The 20,298-nt window shown below is 59.7% G+C and overlaps 1 protein-coding gene and 1 long non-coding RNA gene across 2 annotated transcripts in view; one reads left to right on the top strand and one right to left on the bottom strand.

Annotated features, from left to right (window-relative positions):
- cicb (capicua transcriptional repressor b) overlaps positions 1-20,298 on the bottom strand; it is a 167,812-nt gene that overhangs the window by 87,388 nt on the left and 60,126 nt on the right. The window contains exons 3-4 of the mRNA XM_052045376.1: positions 1,338-1,487; positions 390-582 (exon numbers count right to left, since the gene is read on the bottom strand). Coding sequence (XP_051901336.1) covers positions 390-582; positions 1,338-1,487 — 343 coding nt within the window. The remainder of the gene's footprint in view (positions 1-389; positions 583-1,337; positions 1,488-20,298) is intronic.
- LOC127587276 (uncharacterized) lies at positions 3,604-10,705 on the top strand. Its single transcript, XR_007958761.1, has 3 exons — positions 3,604-3,857; positions 9,394-9,428; positions 10,469-10,705. It is a non-coding gene; the product is annotated as an uncharacterized LOC127587276 (long non-coding RNA).

Here is a 20,298-nt window from a genome sequence, read left to right as displayed (position 1 = left end):
TCCTGTGCTGTTCGATGTTCTATGATACATTAAGGAAGGAGTCAGCCGGGATCACGATGAAAGGTGCAGCAGACAGGAGGGGCCGAGTGGCCTGCCCCCAATTCTGATCCCAAGGTGGGTTCCTGAGGTGGGACTGTTCCTGAGGTTCTCCTCCTCCCCCCCCACCCCCGAGGTCCATGTCCCCTCCCCCCCTCCCCGAGGTCCTGTTCTCCTGACCCCTTTCCCTCAAGGTGCAGTTACTCTCACCCCTCCCTGAGGCTCCCCACCCTCCCACTGAGGACTTGTTCCCCCGCCCTTCCCCCGAGGTCCTGTTCCCCAGCACCCTCATCCCCCCAGTTCCCCTCCCCCCAAGGGCCTGTTCCCAAGCACAGATACCACCGCACACTCACGCTTCATCTTGGTCGCTCTCCGTCTCGCTGTCTCCCCTCGGGTTCGGCAGCCCCTGCATCTCATCCCCCTGCGGGTGGGGCCGGGGTGCGTCGGCCGAGCCCCGGGGATGGGGGCTGCCCGCCTCCTCCCGTCTCTCTGGCTCCCGCGGCGTCTCCGCTGGGACGCACGCTTGCTGTGCCGACTGGAGGGGCTCTGGTGGGGGGACAGAGAGAGAGAGAGAGAAAGAGGGAGGCTGAGTCGAACGCCCTTCCCCACACCCCCCCCCCCCACCCTCCCCTCCCAGAGGGCCTGGAGCCCCTCTCCCTGCCCCCCCCCGCTGTTGTGAGAAAAGGTTCTTTCGGGTCTCAAAGGTAGAGGACTCCGGACACAGTCTTTGGATTTTGAAAAATGATTTCATCACAAAGACAAACATGGGAACAGAATGAACGGGAACGGATGCGCACTCGCACACGGGTGCTTGAGAAACATGGGGGGGGAGTCACAACGGGGGTGAAGTGCGCGCGCACACACACACACAGAGCGAACTGATTACAAATGATCAGCGCAAACACAACACGATGCCTGAACACCCTGACTCCGGACAAGCATTGGCTCTACGCTACCGGGAATCTACTCAGGACGCTCCTAAACCCCTGTGGAAGTGCACTCTCTTACCAGTGGTCCCTCGACGTGGTTTCAATTCCTGCAGCAATCAAAAAGAGGGAGAACCACGCACATGTGGCATTCTTTATAGTGCTGGGGAGCTGGGTGGAGCCAGCTCAGGTAATTCAACAGGTCCAATAAGTCATGGCCAGGTACAAAAGGTGTGTATGGGAACCAATGTTCAAGAGTGGGCACTAATGAGTGGGTGGAGCCAGACCTTGATGGACAGTGGTGTCGCTTTCCACCAGTACTCGATGGTGTCACGTGACAGCCATGACCGCTCACACTACACCCGCCCAACCTACCTTTCACCTGATTGGACGAGCCGGCCTGACAGGTGGGCTGCTGGGCCTCGGTGGGCTGCACGGATGAGTCAGGTTGGCTGGGAGCCAGGAAGGGGACCAGGGAGTGCCAGGGGAAGACAGGCACTGAGCGGGGCTCCACGTTGGTCCACACTGCAGGAGAAGAACATGGCATCAGAACACGCAGATGACATGTAACACAGAACAGTGCCGCAAGCACACGGAACAGGCCCTTCAGCCCACCATGTCTGTGCCGGCCGTGATAAATTGGTAATTGTCACATGTACCGAGGTACAGTGAAAAACTTGTCTTGCATACCGATCGTACAGGTCAATTCATTACACAGTGCAGTTACATTGGGTTAATACAGAGTGCATTGAAGTAGTACAGGTCTTGCATCCCATTCACACAGATCAACAGTGCATTGATGTAGTACAAGGTAAAACAACAACAGAATACAGAGTAATGTGTCACAGCTGCAGAGAAAGTGCAGTGCAAGGGCCACGATGAGGGAGATCGTGAGGTCAAGAGTCCATCTTATCGTACCAGGGGACCGTTCAGTAGTCTTATAACAGAGCTGTCCTTGAGCTTGGTGGTACGTGCTTTCAGGCTTTTGATGGGAGGGGGGGAGAAGAGAGAATGTCCGGGGTGGGAGGGGGTCTTTGATTATGCCAGCTGCTTTACCGAGGCAGTGGGAAGTGTAGAGAGTCCATGGAGGGGAGGCTGGTCTCTGTGATGTATTGGTATATTATTGTCACTTGTACCGAAGTCTTGCATACCGTTCGTACAGATCAATTCATTACACAGTGCATTGAGGTAGTACAGGGTTAAAACAATAACAGAATACAGAGTAAAGCGTCACAGCTACAGGGAAGTGCAGTGCAAGTAGACAATAAGGGGCAAGGTCAAACGATTGTGAGGTCAAGAGTCCATCTCATGTTATAAGGGAACTGTTCAATGGTCTGATCACAGTGGGGTAGAAGCTGTGCTGTGTCCACAACTCTCGATGCCAATCTAAGCAATCTCATTGCCCGCACAACACTCATCTCCCTCCATTCCCTGCACATCCATGTGCCTGTCTGACAGCCTCTTAAGCCCCTCTATCGTATCCGCCTCCACCCCCACCCCTGGCAGCACATTCCAGGCACCCACCGCCCTCAGACACCTCTTCACGTTGGACAAACAGCACCAATTCCAGGTGGTTTCCCTCCCCTCTCCCTACCTATATCTCCACCAGGTTAGCTGCCATTAAGACACTTCCCCACTTATTTTGCAGCCGGGTCCACTTGTCCTACTGGTGGAAACATCCCAGCATCTACCCTCAGGCTGTTTTGTGTGTTAAGAGCATGGAAACAGGCCATTCGACCCGCTGAGTTCCTGCTGACCATCCACCACACGTTTACACCGATCACATTTCATTCTCCATGTATCCCTGTCAACTCCATCCCCCCACCTCCCCCCCCCCCCCGGGGTCACACCGACCCCGCACGTCTTTTCTCTGGGGGTGTGGGAAGGGAACCGGAGCACCCAGGGGGGAAACCCATGGGGGGGGGGGGGGGGGGTCACAGGGAGAGCGTGCAAACACCCCATACACAGGCGGAGGTTGGGATCGAACCCGGGTCTCTGGCAGCGAGAGGCAGAGGCTCTACTCTCCGCTCCAACTGCGCCTGCTTAGTGCAAGTTGGGAGGAGAAAGTTAAGGGAGCGTTGGGACAACCGGGCTTCGCAGAGACCACAGCTGTGGTGGCGTACAGAGACTCAGACTTGGCCGAGGTGCAGGGCAGTGATCGATTCCCGGACGGGGAAGCTGACTGCTCAGGAAGGACTGGGCTGGCCTCCGGGGGATTGAGAAGAATGAGTGGTAATCAGAGAAGGTCTGGCAGGGTCGATGCTTCCCCCAGAGGGGGACGACGACACGGTGCTCAGTGTGGGAGGGCCGGGCCAAGAAGCACGGATCGGCAAGTTGTCCACACGCCTTTCCACCTGCGGCGCTCCCTCCCTGCCGCCCCTCTCGCGGCGCTCCCTCCTCGCCTCTCATCCTGCGGCACCACCTCACCGCGCCCCCCCCCCCCCACAGTGCTCCCTCCTCACCCCCTCGCCCCCAGTGAGACACTCTCTCAGCACACCCCAGCCCCTACCCAGAGTCAGACTTTGCTTCAATTCACCGCCTCTCTACCTGCACCGGGATCTGACCCCCACCGGTCGCTCCCCCACACCCACCCCCACCGCTGAGTGCAGGTGATGCAGTTGGCAGCGTGCTCGCTGGCTCCAGATGTGCAGGAAATGCGTGCATCTGGGAGCCTGGGACAGAGCAGCAACAACAACTGGAAGAGAGGGGAAGGGAAAACAGCAGCGACCTTGACAGAACAAAAGGAGAGAGAGGCCGGGACACGGGGAGGCACACAGCAGCGATAAGCAGAACAGGAAGTCAGCCGCCGGGCAGCCAGAGACCAGGGGAGGGGGCAGGCTCCACTCTCCCGCAGGACGATGCTGCCTTGTCCCGAGTGCCGAGGGGCAGGTGGTGGTGAGTAACCCCAACCCTCCGCACCGTCCCGTCACACACTCCCGGGGTCAGGCACAGGGTGAAGCTCCCTCCGCACCGTCCCGTCACACACTCCCGGGGTCAGGCACAGGGTGAAGCTCCCTCCGCACCGTCCCGTCACACACTCCCGGGGTCAGGCACAGGGTGAGGCTCCCTCCGCACCGTCCCGTCACACACTCCCGGGGTCAGGCACAGGGTGAGGCTCCCTCCGCACCGTCCCGTCACACACTCCCGGGGTCAGACACAGGGTGAGGCTCCCTCCGCACCGTCCCGTCACACACTCCCGGGGTCAGGCACAGGGTGAAGCTCCCTCCGCACCGTCCCGTCACACACTCCCGGGGTCAGGCACAGGGTGAGGCTCCCTCCGCACCGTCCCGTCACACACTCCCGGGGTCAGGCACAGGGTGAGGCTCCCTCCGCACCGTCCCGTCACACACTCCCGGGGTCAGGCACAGGGTGAGGCTCCCTCCGCACCGTCCCGTCACACACTCCCGGGGTCAGGCACAGGGTGAGGCTCCCTCCGCACCGTCCCGTCACACACTCCCGGGGTCAGGCACAGGGTGAGGCTCCCTCCGCACCGTCCCGTCACACACTCCTGGGGTCAGGCACAGGGTGAGGCTCCCTCCGCACCGTCCCGTCACACACTCCTGGGGTCAGGCACAGGGTGAAGCTCCCTCCGCACTGTCCCATAACACACTCCCAGGGTCAGACACAGAGTGAAGGTCCCTCCACACCGTCCCGTCACACACTCCCGGGGTCAGACACAGGGTGAAGCTCCCTCCGCAACGTCCCGTCACACACTCCCGGGGTCAGACACAGGGTGAAGCTCCCTCCGCACCGTCCCATCACACACCCCCCGGGCACAGGGTGAAGCTCCCTCCGCACCGTCCCGTCACACACCCCCGGGGCACAGGTTGAAGCTCCCTCCACGCCGTCCCATCACACACTTCCGGGGTCAGACACAGGATGAAGCTCCCTCCGCACCGTCCCATCACACACTTCTGGGGTCAGACACAGAGTGGGGTGAGGTACAAGAGGCAAGAGAGGCACTGTGAGATATGCACATTGAGAGCAGTGCACCTGAATACTTGGGTGGAGCAAGAGCTGCGACTAATCCCGATCTCTGGCCGGGACAGCATGAGCACACGGGGCAGTGTTGATCAGCGTGTCCCCCAACTTCCCCGCAGGAGGCAAGTGTGGGCCTCCTGAGGTCCAGAGTCAGGGATTGTGGCTCGCAGGAGGTTCAGTGGGAGGACGCTCTGGAAGTTTTGCGTAATGATGCATCCTTTTTCCGATTGCAAAAGAAACCACAGAGTGCAGAGTAGAACGCCCAGGAAACACGGCGGGCCCTGGAACAGTGATTGGGGAGGTCAGGACTGAATGGCCTTCTGCCCTTTCCTGATGTGCACAAGAAAACCGCAGGAGTAGGCCACTCTGCCCCTCGATACCATCCCTTGCACCTTACTGTATGCTGCACTTTCTCTGTGACACCATATTCTGCATCATTTCCCTCTGTACTGCCTCAATGTACTTCTGCACGGAATGATCTGTCTGGATGGCAAACAAAAGTTTTTCACTGTACCTTGGTACGTGTGACAATAGTAAACCGATTACCCGACCTGAACTCCTTTACTGTTCCGGTTCCCCATTTCACCTCGGTTCCTCAGTCTTTCAAATCTCTATCCGTCTCCGCCTTAAATCCATCCAGTGATCTGGCCCCCACCACACTTAGGGAGCAGAAAATTCCACAGAGGTTCACCACGCCCTGGGAGGGGAAATGTCCACACCCCTCAGTGTTCAATGACCAGCCCCTTGTTTTGTGTCGGTGTTCCCCTCAGTTGAGACTCTCCCACCGGTGGAAAGATTTCCCCATCTACCCTGTTGGGATCTTGCAGATCACAGCACAGAAACAAGCCCCTCAGCCCATGCCAGCCATCAACCACACATTTACAGCGACCTTACTGCATTCTCCCCCTCAGATACTACCCCGACCCACACAAACGGTGATTCACAGCAGCTGATTAACCCACCGACCCCGCGTATCGTTGGGACCCTTGGGGATTCACCGGGAGAGCGTGCAAACTCCTGCCACAGACACAGAGGTCAGGATCCAACCCAGGTCTCTGGAGCCAGGAGGCAGCAGCTCTTCGCACGTCAAGGGATTGGGGGGGTGAATGGCGCACTGCTCCTGTGCACAGCACCCACCCAGGTCCCAGGGAACAAGGGACACCGGCAGAGGCCTCCCCCAGTCCCCATCCCCGTTAACTCTGCCGCTGATGCGACCTTGGCTTCGGCTGCACTTCTCCCACACGTTCCTCAACTCTCTACCACTCTCCACCCATCTCCATCTTAAGCAGGCTCAGTAGCGTAGCGGTTAGCATCATGCTTTACAGCGCCAGCGACCCAGGTTCAATTCCCGCAGCCATCTGCAAGGAGTTTGAACGTTCTCCCCGTGTCCGCGTGGGTTTCCTCCGGGTGCTCCGGTTTCCTCCCACATTCCAAAGACGTACAGGTTAGGAAGTTGTGGGCCATGCTATGTTGGCGCCGGAAGCGCGGTGACACTTGCGGGCTGCCCCCAGAACATTCGACGCAGAAGATGCATTTCACTGTGTGTTTCAATGTACGTGTGACATAGAACACTACAGCACAGTGCAGGCCCTTCGGCCCACGATGTTGTGCCGACATTTTATCCTGCTCTAAGATCTATCTAACCCTTCCCTCCCACATAGCCCTCCATTTCTCTATCATTCATGTGTTTATCTAAGAGTCTCTTAAATGTCCCTAATGTATCTGCCCCCACAACCTCTGCCGGCAGTGCGTTCCACACACCCATCACTCTCTGTGTAAAAAACTTACCCCTGACATCCCCCTTATACCTTCCTCCAATCACCTTAAAACTATGTCCCCTCGTATTAACCGTATTCCTACACACTAATAAAGATATCTCAGATCTCTTGTCTCATGAGTGGCACAGCTCTGTGGGTTCTGGGGGGTCCTGAGGTCGAGAGAAGAAATCATAGTTACACAGCACAGAAACAGGCCCTTCGGCCTAACTCGTCCACGCTGACCAAAGTGGCGACCTGAGCCAGTCCCATTTGCCCGCGTTTGGCACATATCCCTCTAAACCTTTCCCATTCACATCCCTCTCCAAGTGTCTAGTAAACGTTATTGTACCTGCCTCCACCACTTCCTCTGGCAGCTCGTTCCACACACCCACCACCCTCAATGGTGAAAAACTTGCCCCTCAGGTCCCCTTTCCCCTCTCATCTTGAACCTGTGCTCTCCAGTTTTGGACTCCCCTACCCTGGGGGGAAAAGACGGTGACCGTCCACCTTACCTACGCCCCTTGTAGTTTTATAAACCTCCATAAGGTCACCCCTCAGCCTCCTTCGCTCCAGGGAAAACAGTCCAGGCCTGTCCAGCCTCTCCTTATAACTCAAGCCCTCCAACATCCCCGTGAATCTTTCCTGCTTCCTCTCCAGCTCGGTGACGTCCTTCCTATAGCTGGGCGACCAGAACTGCGCACGGTGCTCCAAGTGCAGTCTCACTCCTGTACTCAGTGCCCTGACCGATGAAGGCCAGCGTGCCGAACGCCTTCATCGCTGTCAGGGAACCATGCACCTGCACCCCTCGCGCTCTCTGTTCTGCAACAAGCTCCAGGGCCCTGCCGTTTACTGTACAAGTCCTGCCCTGGTTTAACTTGCTCTGACTGCCCGGATTAGAGGGCATGAGCTGTAAGGAGAGGTTGGACAGACTTGGGTTGTTTTGAGAGGCACAGATAAACTGTCAGAGTCTTTCTCTCAGGGTAGAAATGCCAAACACCAGAGAACATGCTTTTAAGATTAAGGGGGCGATGGGGGGGCAAGTTTTTACTTTAAGCGCAGAGAGTGATGGAGGCCTGGAATGGGTTACCAGGGTAGTAGTGGAAGCAGGCAGTTTGGAGGAGTTTTAGATAGACACATGAATATGGAGGAATAGGGATGATACACAGGAGGAGGGAATTTAGCATAAAATCGGAATCAAGATCATCACAACATTTTGGGCCAAATGGCCTGTCTGGTGCTGTACTGTGTTCTAAAATGCAACACCGTGCATTTGTCCACATTAAATTCCCTCTGCCATTCCCTGGCCCACTTCCCTTCCCCCCCCCCCCCCACCCCCCCGATCTGAATCCTGTTGTAATCCGAGAGACAGACCCGCTGAATTTCAGGACCCTCAATGTACAGACACCAAGCTTCTTTTTTTTTAACTTGCTGAGTGAATGCTCTCGCATTTCCCCACACGATATCCCAGTTGCCAGATCTCCGACCGCTCCACGTAACCTGCCGACATCCCCCTCTTTTGCAACCTCCTCAACGCTCACTCGGAGGCTTCCCCTTGCTCGGTGGACAGGAGCTTCTGACCAGACCTGAGTGCAGGGCGAAGGCCGTCCCAAGTGGCGTCGACCTTGGGGGGTGGTCCCCTAACGACACCGGAGATGGGAGGGGATGAGGCGTAACCTCCTGCCCCATAAGCCCGTCGACATTGTGTACAGGTCTGGTCGCCCCACTATTGGTTAATCATTGTCACTGCTTGTATGTTAAAGTTGGACTCTTGATCTTCCAATCTCCCTCGTCGTGGCCTTATTGTCTGCCTGCACTGCACTTTCTCTGTAGCTTTCCTTTTGTACTACCTCGATGGACTTATGTACAGCAACTGTTCTGCCTGCAACTGTGAGAAACTGCAGAGTTGTGGACACAGCCCAGTCCATCACGCAAACTAACCTCCCCTCCGTGGACTCTGTCTACACTTGCTACTGCCTTGGGAAAGCAGCCGGCATAATCAAAGACCCCCACCCCGGACATTCTCTCTTCTCCCCCCTCCCACTGGGCAGAAGATACAAAAGCCTGAAAGCACGTCCCACCAGGCTCAAGGACAGATTCTAGTCACTGATATCGGACACATGAACGGGGAACTCTCATACGCTAAAAGGTGAACTCTCGATCTCTCAATCTACCTTGTCGTGGCCCTTGCACCTTATTGTCTGCCTGCACTGCGCTTTCTCTGTAGCTGTAGAATTATATTCTGCTTCCTGTTATTGCTTTTCCCTTGTTCTTTCACCGACATCGACTGATAAACCATCCATACAGATCGTTTCGTCATATCAGTACATGGAGGTAGTACAAAGGAAAAAGCGATAACAACGCAGAAGAAAGTGTCACAGTTACAGAGAAAGTGCAGTCAGACAATAAGGTGCAAGGGCCACGACGAGGTAGATTGTGAGGTCAAGAGTCCGTCTTTAACGTACAAGAGGACCATTCAAGACTCTTACAACAGGAAGGACATGGAAGTAAGTAATAGTGTGCAGAAGAGATCCACCAGGGCATTGTCTGGAATGGAGGGCTGCGGTTATCAGGAGAGAGTGGGTTTACTCTCGCAGGAATGCCGGGGCCCGAGGGGTGATCTTATGGAGGTTTATACAATTATAAAGGGCACAGATCGGAAACAGATAACCTTATTTCTTTCCCTGCACCCGCAGGACAGGGGAGTGAAGAACCAGAGGGCAGGTTTAAGGTAAGTGGGGAAAGATTTTTCCAGAGGGTGTTGGTCATCTGGAACAAGCTGCCCAGGGGGTGGGGGGGGCGTTATTTGTTGGTGGCGGGTACAATCACAATGTTTAAAAGGCACTTGGGCGGGTTCACAGATGGGAAAGGAACAGCAGGATGCGGGTCTGACGCAGGCGGGGGGTGGGGGGGGGGAGGTTAGCGTTAGACAAGCGTCACGGTCAGCGTGGACAAGGGGGGTTGGAGGGGCCTGTTTCTGTGCCGTACCGTTCTGGGAACCTACAACCCCACCTTCTTGCTGCGGGCTTTGGAGGAAGCGTCAGACCATGGTTTCAAGCCAACCAGTGCTGCGGTGAGAGAGAGTCGACGATTCAGGGAGCTGGCCAAACTCGCGCAAAGCCGCTGGACACGTCCTGTGCACGGTTGGGGTCACCCTGTGATGGGAAAGATGGGGCTAAGCTGGGAAAAGTGCAGGGAAGATTTATGAGGATGTTGCCAGGCCTGAGTTATAGGGGGAGGTTGGGCAGGCTGGGTCTTTATTCCTTGCAGCATAGGAGAACGAGGGGCGACCTTATAGAAGTGTTTAAAGTTACGAGAGGCAGAGATAAGGTGGAGGATAACAGTCCAGGGTAGGGGAGACCAAAACTTAGGGGGTGTAGGTTTAGGGTGAGAGGGGAAAGATTTGAAAGGGACCCGAGGGGCAACTTCTTCACCCAGAGGGCGGTAAGTCTGTGGAATGAGCTGCCAGAGGAAGTGGGTGAGGCAGGTACAACGGGATCATTGAAGAAGCACTTGGATAGGTACATGGGGCTTGGAGGGATATGGGCCGAATGCAGGGAATTGGGACTAGCTGGGTGGGCACCGTGGTCGGCACGGACTGGTTGGGCCGAAGGGCCTGCATTGCTCTGTGACTCTACGTCTAGGGGAAGGATATCCCAGGGGCGAGGACCCCCAAGGCAAGGGATTTCATTGCACCCTGGTGTATATGACAATGAACTAATCTGAATCTGATTTCCTCGGCATCCTACACAACATGGATGCCTCAACCAGGGGCTGACGACTCTTTGAAGAATCTTCCCGGATGGAAGGTGTCAGCGGGGAACCCTCTCGACCTTCAAACCAGCTTACAGGATCGTTCCGCCAACCTGTCTACCTGCATCGCACTCTCTCTGTAACCGTGACACTTCACTCTGTATTGTTTTCCCCTGTACTACCTCGGCGCACTGTGTAATGAAATGATCTGTACAAACAGCATGCAAGACAAGTTTTTCACTGTACCTTGGTACAAGTGACAATAATAAACCGATTCCAATTCCAATTCCACAGGCTGTGAGGTTGCTGTCAGAATGCACAACGTTTCCCCATTCCATCCCTGATCATGAAATAATCCAATAGAGAGGCACAAGGTGAGCAACTGGTCACTGACTCACTGCTGAGACAGCTCCAGTGCCCAGGAATTACCTGCCCCTCCCTCCACCGTGCAGAGCTCCCTCCTCACCTCCCCACCCACAGTGCAGAGCTCCTTCCTCACCTCCCCACCCACAGTGCAGAGCTCCCTCCTCACCTCCCCTCCCACCCACAGTGCAGAGCTCCCTCCTCTGCCCCTCCCACAGCACGGCGCTCCCTCCTCACCGCTCCTCCCACAATGCAGAGCTCCCTCCTCACTGCCCCTCCCGCAGCGCGGCACTCCCTCCTCAGCACCCCTCCCGCAGTGCGCTGCTCCCTCCTCATCACCCCTCCCATACTGCTCTCTTCTCATGGCCCTTCTCACCCAGAGCGTGGTGCTCCCTCCTCACCGCCCCTCCCACCGCCGAGCCCCGTCCTCGCCGCCCCACCCATGGCATGCTGTAAGCCAATACAACTGTTGGCCATCAACCCTAAATTTCTCAGCCCAACATTACAAAGGAAAGAGCTACTAGGTCCCACAGCACAGAGACAGGCCCTTCGGTCCACCTTGTCCATGCTAACTATTGTCCCCACCCACAGTAATCCCGTTCCCCAGCAATCGCTCCATCCTCTTCCCCCCCTCAGCTGTTCAAGTGCCCATCCGGTTACTCCTTCAGTGTTGGGAGACTCTCTGCCTCCCCCACCCCCTCAGGCAGTGCGTTCCAGATTCCGACCCCCTCCCCTCCCCACCCCACCCCCACGGGGAAAACTCCCCCTCACATCCTCTCTGAACCTCTCGGCTCTCACGCTAAAGCTACACCATCTTGTTTCGGACACCCCACCATGGACAAAGGGAGTTTCCCTACCTGACCCATCTCTCCCCCTGACAATTTTATATAATTCCATCAGGCATCCCCACACCACCCACCACCACCCCCCCCCACCCTCCTCTGCCCCAGGGAGAATAGGCCCAGTCTCTCTCTGTGACTGAATGTCCTGGGGGCATCTCCTCAGCACCCCCTCCAGTGCAGTCACAGTGTGGGGACCAGAACTGGATGCAGTGCTCCAGCTGTGGTCTGACCAGTGCTCCTGTACCAAGAGCTCCTAGCTGCACATTCCCCTCTCTCCCCCAGACTCTATCCCTCACCCACACACCAAGAGGGGGGGGGGCCAGTCACAATGGCGGATTAACTCACCGACCCCGCACATCTCTTTTGGGATGAAACTGGAGCACCCTTGGGGAAACCCATGGGGTCACAGGGAGAACGTGCAAACTCCACACACACACACACACACAAAACAACCAAGGGTCAGGATCAAACCTCTGCTGTAACGCTGACCACCACAGTACGATTCAATCACTGATAGACAACAGAGAGACACAGATGCTGTGGAGATCTGGAGCGACACACAGAACGCTGGAGGGACTCAACGAGTCAGGCAGCATCTGTTGGGGGGGGGGGGGGGAGCAGCGGACAGCTGAGTTGAGACCCTTCATCTGGACTGGAAAGAGGGGAGATGACCAGGATAAAGAGGGGAGGGGGAAGGGGTGGAGCAAGAGCTGGCAGGTGATAGGTGGATCCAGGTTTTTGGGGGGTGAGGTGGGGGAAGATGGACAGATAGTTGGGGGGGGGGTGAGTAGGAATGGGAGGTGGTGGGTGGAGGAGCTGAAGATGAAGCAATCCAATAGGAGAGGAAGGTGGAGCATGGAGATAGGGAGGGATGGGTGTGTGTGTGTGTGTGTGTGTGTGTGAGTGTGTGTGTGTGTGAGAGAGAGAGAGAGAGAGAGACGGAGAGGGGAACAGGTAGGGTGATGGGGGCTGGGTGGATCAGGAGTGACAGAAGACAGAAGGGTTAGCAGTTCATTCGAGAATCCGATGCTCATGTCATGGAGTCATAGAAAATAACACAGCACGGGAACAGGCCCTTCGGCCCAACTCATCCATGCCAGCCAACGTGCCCATCTACACCAGTCCAACATGCCCGTGTTTGGCCATATCCCTCTAAACCTTTCCTACTTTTGGGCAGGCACGGTAGTGCAACGGTTAGCATGACGCTATTACAGTGCCAGCGATCCGGGTTCAATTCCTGATGCTGTCTGTAAGGAGTTTGTACGTTCTCCCCGTGTCCGCGTGGGTTTCCTCCAGGTGCTCTGGTTTCCTCCCACATTCCAGAGACGTACGGATTAGGAAGTTGTGGGTGTGCTATGTTGGCACCGGAAGCATGGCGACACTTGCAGGCTGCCCCCAGAACACTCTACGCAAAAGATGCATTTCACTGTGTGTTTTGATGTACATGTGACTAATAAAGAGATCTTACCCATGTGCCTGTCTTTTAAATGTTGTTAATGTACCTGCCTCAACTAATTCCTCTGGCAGCTCATTCCGTATACGGACCACCCTCTGGGTGAAAGAATTGGCCCTCAGCTCCCCTTTAACCTTCAACTTACACCCTCTAGTTTTTGATACCCTCTCCCTGGGGGAAAAAGACCAACTGTCTATCCTATCGATGCCTCTCATAATGTCATCAGGTCTCCCCTCAGCCTCCGCCACTCCAGAGAGAACAGCCCGAGTTTGTCCGAACTCTCATGCCCTCTAATCCGGGGAGCGTCCCGGTGAACCTCTCCTGTGCCACCAACCCCCATTCCAGACACCCTCCACTCTCTGTTAGGGAAAACTTGCCCCCGGCATCTCCTTTGGACTTTTCCCCTCTATAGTGTGTCACCGGCAGACAGACAGGGCTGAGGCCAGTGCCTCGAAGCCTCAGCCTCAGCCTCCCTCCACACTCAGTCCTCTCATCAACCAGCCCTGGTTATTAAATCCCCCACCGGCGTGCAGGCAGATAATTACAGACTGCCCCGAGCTCTCATCGACCCAGTAATTACCAGCGCACTAATTACAGAGACCCCCTCCCTCCTAGACAGGCTAATTACAGAGCCCCCTCGCACACTCGACATGCTAATTGTAGAGGAGCCCGGCTCACCCCGGCGCAAGCGACAAGGGAACCGGCACTGACAGAACGCTTCCCCGCTGGTAAAATCACCGCCCGGGCTGACGTGCGCGGCAGCAGGACTCGGGGTGCGCGCTGGGGTCAGGGGGCCGGGCTTCGGCGCTGCTTGTCTGCCGATGGGAGGGCGAGGCTGTGGGGGTTGGGAGTGTTCCCGATCTCCGGCGGTCCCCCCCCACCGAGACAGACCTCTCCCCTGCTCCCTGACCGCCTCGTTCAATTTGCCGGGTCCCCCTCGCGGGAGACTCTCCCGCCGGTGGAAGCCCCTCAGGTTACAGCACGGAGGTAGGCCCTTCGGCCCATCGAGGCCGTGCCGATCACCAACCACCCATCTACAATCACCCCATTTCATTCCCCATTAATTACCCCTCACCCACACACCAGGAGTGGTGATTCACAGCAGGTAATTAACCCACCGACCCCACACACCGACCCACAGGGGTCACAGGGAGAGCGTGCTGACGCCCCCCCCACACACACACACACACACACACACAGAGCCGGAGGTCAGGATCAAACCCGGACCCCCGGCTCTGGGAGGCAGTGGCTCGAACCACACGGCACGGAGATAGAGCAGAGGAGAAGGCCAAGCACCCACTGACGCCCCACAGCTCTCCGCCTGCCGACGCCGAGAAAGGCCGCTACGTGGATGCAGAAGCGCGTTTATCTCCTGAGGCCAGGCAGTGTGCACTGACCCGGCGGCGGGTAGTGTGTGGCAGGGTGTGAGATGCAGAGGGGAGGGGATCAAGGTGGGGAGGCATGGGAGGGGGGGTGGTCAAGGTGGGGAGGCACGGAGGGGAGGGGGAGGTCATGGGGAGGGGAAGGAGGAGGAGGGTGGGAGAGGGGTGAAGGGGCGGGGAGGGGGGAGTGGGAAGGGGAGGGTGGAAGGAGGAAGGAAAGGAGGAAGGGGGGGGAGGGGAGGGGAGTGGAGCCGGAGGGAAGCGGAGCCCTGCCCGGGGGGGGGGGGGGGGGGGAGGGGAGGGGAGGGGGGGTAGCAGAGTGGGGAGTTGGGCAAGGGGGTGCAGAGTGGGGAGCGGGGCGGGGTGGGGGGAGGGAGGGGAGTGGGAGGTCTGTGAGGAGTGGGTGAAGGGAGGAGTGGGTGAGAGTTAGCAAGGGGTGGTGTGGAGGGTGGGGGCAGTAGGGAGGTGGCGAGTGGGATAGGACAGAAGGGAGGGGAGCAGGAGAGAGCAAGGGGGTGGGGGGCATGAACAACGCGAGATCATGGCACACAGCAGTGCAGGCGAGCGTCCCTCCCCCATCACACCCCAGACAGACCCACCCTCCCCTCCCCTCAGACCATCCCACGGCAGGGAGTGAACACTAACCCACCCCGCTGCGGTTTCGGCCTGGGGGAAGCCCACCCTGACTGACCGAACATGCTGAGCCCACTGCACTGTGGAGGCAGGGCTGGGGTGTACATCGCTGGCGGTTCCGCGTCCGTATCCGGTTCCAGCACCTGGCAGTCCCGCGTCCTCCGGGATTCACCACAACAACGACACACTCTCTCCCCCACCCCCGACCCCCTCCCGGTCACCGGTGACCGAGAGGGGCGACCATCCCACGTCTCCCGAGTCCTGCTACGGACACGGCGAGTCCATCCTGGTCCCAGGGGCAGCCAAGTCTCGCCAAAAAGTCCCGGCAAACTTTCCTTGGGTGAGAATATGAAACAATAGTCCGTCCTTTTGTTGCAAGGTCCTTGGAGACGGCAGGTAACTGCCCGGCCGGCACCGTTGCCCACCCGACGGTGGCGAGAATCCAGGGAATCACGACTTCAAAACGCAGGCAAACACAGACTCAGCCTGCAGCTGCAGACAGATGACCCGCTCGAACCTCTTGTGACTCTCTAGGGCATCTCCTCTGGCCAAGTCTTGAGGCTCTCTGGAAGAGGAGAGCGGGAGGGCTGCTCTCCCAAGTGAAAAGGCTCTTGAGGGCTGGATTCCAAAAGCAGGACTCCGCTGGAACAGTTCATGGGGTGGGGGGGGGGGGGTGGGGGGCAAGAGGTTGCCTGATCCCCAACGGGGTGAGCGGGGGGAGAGAGAGAGAGTGAGGAGGTGGGCGAGAGGGCTGCTCATCGACTGGTGTGCTGCGGGAGGCGGGGGGAGAAGGGCTCCGTGTCACGGCACGGGCACCTTCCTCTGGGGTCAGGCGTGGAGCGGAGCATCACTGGTGAAGCAGGCAGGTGGTGTGAGTGTTGAGCTGGTTCCTCCTCCTCCTCAGGCTGACACACACACACACACACAGGCGTGCTGCCGTTCCCACTGTCTGTCTGTTGAGCTGGGCGCCCTTGCTGAGCGTCACGGGTGCAGGAGCCTCTCCTCTGCTGTCCGGTTCCCCTGTGGTGTCGGTCTGTCGCCTGAACTCCTCTCCCATGCAGGTTCCTCCCAGGGCTCTCTCCCCTCTCCTGCCCACTCGAGAGCTTCTCTCTGCCCCCCCACCACCCCCCACTCAGCACGTTCTGCAGGTAGGTTCTCCTTCCCGCTCGTCTCCCTGAGTCTGCTCGAACCCCGACCCCTTGTCGCTGGCCCTTTCTCTCCGTGTTTCTGCTCCCTCTACTTCTCCTCGCTCGCGTTATTTATTTACTCTTCCTCCACCTCTCCTATAACGCTCTCAGGGATGTGTCCTGTCTGACCTCCCTCGCTCACTCACTGTTCCTGCCTTCTCCCCTCCCCTCCCTCTCACCGTAATTATCCCCAACCCCTTCCGTCCAACTGTTCTATCACCACTTAGCTCTCTGCCCCACTGCTCCCCCAATTCTATCCGTCTCCCTGCCTGTACCCTCCCCTTGTGGTCTCCGTTTCCCCACTTGTAGGCTAACTCCACCTGTCCTCTCCCTGTCTCCCTGCCTGAACTCTCTCCCACCTGTAGCCCCCTGTTCTTTCCCCGCGTACTCTGCCTCAGCAGGCAGCCCCACCCTGTTTTCCCCCTCACTATCTGTACTCTCCTTGTACTGACACCTTCCCTCCCCTAATCGTCCTATCGTGCCCCTGTACTCCCCCTCACTGACTGTACTCCCTCTCTCGCTGCCTGTCCTGTCCGTGCCTGTACCCCCTCTCTGCCTGTAGTCTCTCCTCTCTCAGTCTGTACTGCCCGTAATCCCCCCTTTCTGTGCCTGTACTCTCTTCCCCTTCCGCTGGTACTCTGTACTCCTCTCTCACTGCCTGTACTATCCCTATACACCCCACCCTGCCTGTACCCCCACCTCCGTGCCTGTACTGTCTCTACACACCCCACCTGTACTCTCCCCTCTGTCTGTACTGTTGCTATACTCCCCCCGTACTCCCCAACCACACTGCCTGAATTCTCCACCCCAACTGTACTCCCCCTCCCTGCCTGTACAGTCCCAAAACTCCCCCTCCCTGATTGTACTATCCCTGTACTCCCCCTCGTCACTGCCTGTATTCTCCCCTCCCTACCTGTACTCCCCGTCCTCTCCCTCTGCCTGCACTTCCCCTCCCCTCACTGCCTGTACTCCCCCTCTCTCACTGCCTGTACTACCCCTCTCCTCTGCCTGTACCCCTCCCCTCTCTGCCTGTACTCCCCTCTCTCCACCGGTGCTGCCCCCTCACTGCCTGTACTCCCCCCTCTCTGCCTGTACTACCCCTCTCCTCTGCCTGTACTACCCTCCCCTCTGCCTGTACTCCCCCCTCACTGCCTGTACTCCCCCTCCCCTCTCTGCCTGTACTACCCTCCCCTCTGCCTGTACTCCCCCCTCACTGCCTGTACTCCCCTCTCTCCGCCGGTGCTGCTCCCTCACTGCCTGTACTCCCCCCTCCCTCTCCCGGAGAGGGCTCGGACTGCTCGGCTCTCAGCGCCGCTCCGGACGGTCGGCCGGCCCGCTTCCTGCTCCGCCCGGGGCCTCTGGCTCCCGCTCCGCCGCCGCAGCCATTCCCACACTCCCCGAACCGCCCGAGACACCGGGGCGGGGTCGGAGCCAGCGCGCCTGCGCCCCGCTCCGCCAATCCGCGCTCGGCCCGCCCCGCCAATCAAAGCCGCCGCTCGCTGACAGGTCGGGACAGGCTGCCAGTCACTCGGCGGTCCCGCCCTCACCTAACGAGCGCATCGGTGGGAGAGCCATCAATCAAGATCAGGTCCCGCCTCCGCTCCCACCTCATTGGTCAGTCCGACCGGCCATGCCATCAACCGGCCAGCACTCCCTGTCCGTGTAGTAAAAGGCTAATAGGCGGAACCCGCACATCAATCAACGGCAAACCCAGCCCCCTACGGCATCTCAACCAATCAACGCGGGGCTAGCATCAATCAGCCGCAGCGCCTGCCGCTGTCGCCTCCCATTGGCTCCTGGCCGGTGGCCCGGGTCACAGAGGTGGGGAGGGGCGGGGGGGGGGCAGCGGTCGGCTGAATGCCGCTCGGGGATTGGCGGGCGGAGTCGTAGTATGCTAATGAGCCAGAGAAGCGGGGTGACTCTCAGGCGGGGGCGGGGCCACGTGCGGGAGGGAGCAGGCAGACAGGGGATTGGACCGGTGGAGGGTGATTGATAGGAACGGCGACCAATCAGAATGAGGGCCACAAGATGTCAGAGGCAATAGGAGAGGGAAATGGGGGGGGAAGAGATGGGGGGGGAGAGATGGGGGGGGGAGAGATGGGGGGGGGGAGAGATGGGGGGGGGGAGAGATGGGGGGGGGAGAGATGGGGGGGGGGAGAGATGGGGGGGGGAGAGATGGGGGGGGAGAGATGGGGGGGGAGAGATGGGGGGATGGGGGGGGAGAGATGGGGGGGAGAGATGGGGGGGAGAGATGGGGGGGAGTGGGGGAGAGATGGGGGGAGAGATGGGGGGAGGGGGGGAGAGATGGGGGGAGAGATGGGGGGGAGGGGGGGAGAGATGGGGGGAGAGATGGGGGGAGGGGGGGAGAGATGGGGGGAGGGGGGGAGGGGGGGAGGGGGGGAGAGATGGGGGGTAGAGAAAGGGGAGAGATGGGGGGAGAGAAAGGGGAGAGATGGGGGGAGAGAAAGGGGAGAGATGGGGGGGAGGGGGGGAGAGATGGGGGGGAGGGGGGGAGAGATGGGGGGGAGGGGGGGAGGGGGGGAGAGATGGGGGGAGAGATGGGGGGGAGGGGGGGAGGGGGGGAGAGATGGGGGGGAGGGGGGGAGGGGGGGAGAGATGGGGGGGATGGGGGGGGAGAGATGGGGGGGAGAGATGGGGGAAGAGATGGGGGGAGTGGGGGAGAGGTGGGGGGAGTGGGGGAGAGGTGGGGGGAGTGGGGAGAGATGGGGGGGAGTGGGGGAGAGATGGGGGGGAGGGGGAGAGATGGGGGGAGGGGGGGAGGGGGGAGGGGGAGAGGGGGGAGGCGGGAGGGGGGAGAGATGCGGGGAGGGGGGAGAGATGGGGGGGAGAGATGGGGGGTGGGGGGGAGAGATGGGGGGGTGGGGGGGAGAGATGGGGGGGTGGGGGGGAGAGATGGGGGGGAGGGGGGGAGGGGGGGAGAGATGGGGGGTGGGGGGAGGGGGGGAGAGATGGGGGGGAGGGGGGAGAGATGGGGGGGATGGGGGGAGGGGGGGAGAGATGGGGGGGAGGGGGGGAGGGGGGTAGAGATGGGGGGGAAGGGGGGGGAGAGGGGGTGAGATGGGGGGAGAGATGGGGGGGAGGGGGGGAGGGGGGGAGAGATGGGGGAGGGGGGGAGGGGGGAGAGATGGGGGGAGGGGGGGAGAGATGGGGGGAGGGGGGGAGGGGGGGAGAGATGGGGGGAGGGGGGGAGAGATGGGGGGGAGAGATGGGGGGGAGAGATGGGGGGGAGTGGGGGAGAGATGGGGGGAGAGATGGGGGGGAGGGGGGGAGAGATGGGGGGAGAGATGGGGGAGGGGGGGAGAGATGGGGGGGAGGGGGGAGAGATGGGGGGGAGGGGGGAGGGGGGGAGGGGGGGAGAGATGGGGGGTAGAGAAAGGGGAGAGATGGGGGGAGAGAAAGGGGAGAGATGGGGGGAGAGAAAGGGGAGAGATGGGGGGGAGAGAAAGGGGAGAGATGGGGGGGAGGGGGGGAGAGATGGGGGGGAGGGGGGGAGAGATGGGGGGAGGGGGGAGAGGAGGGGGGAGAGGAGGGGGGAGAGGAGGGGGGGAGAGATGGGGGGGAGGGGGGGAGAGATGGGGGGAGGGGGGGAGAGAGGAGGGGGGAGAGGAGGGGGGAGAGATGGGGGGGGAGGGGGGGAGGGGGGGGGGGAGGGGGGGAGGGGGGGAGAGGAGGGGAGGAGAGATGGGGGGGAGGGGGGGAGAGATGGGGGGAGGGGGGGAGGGGGGAGAGATGGGGGGAGAGGGGAGAGGAGGGGGGGAGAGGAGGGGGGAGAGGAGGGGGGGAGAGATGGGGGGAGAGATGGGGGGAGGGGTGGGAGGGGGGAGGGGGGGGAGAGATGGGGGGAGAGATGGGGGGAGGGGGGGAGAGAGGGGGGGAGAGATGGGGGGAGGGGGGGAGAGATGGGGGAGGGGGGAGGGGGGGAGAGGGGGGGAGAGGGGGGAGAGGGGGGAGAGGGGGGAGGTGGGAG

This window comes from Pristis pectinata, chromosome 39 (assembly GCF_009764475.1).
Source record: "Pristis pectinata isolate sPriPec2 chromosome 39, sPriPec2.1.pri, whole genome shotgun sequence".
Classification (NCBI taxonomy): domain Eukaryota; kingdom Metazoa; phylum Chordata; class Chondrichthyes; order Rhinopristiformes; family Pristidae; genus Pristis; species Pristis pectinata.
This window is presented reverse-complemented; position numbering and strand designations above follow the sequence as displayed.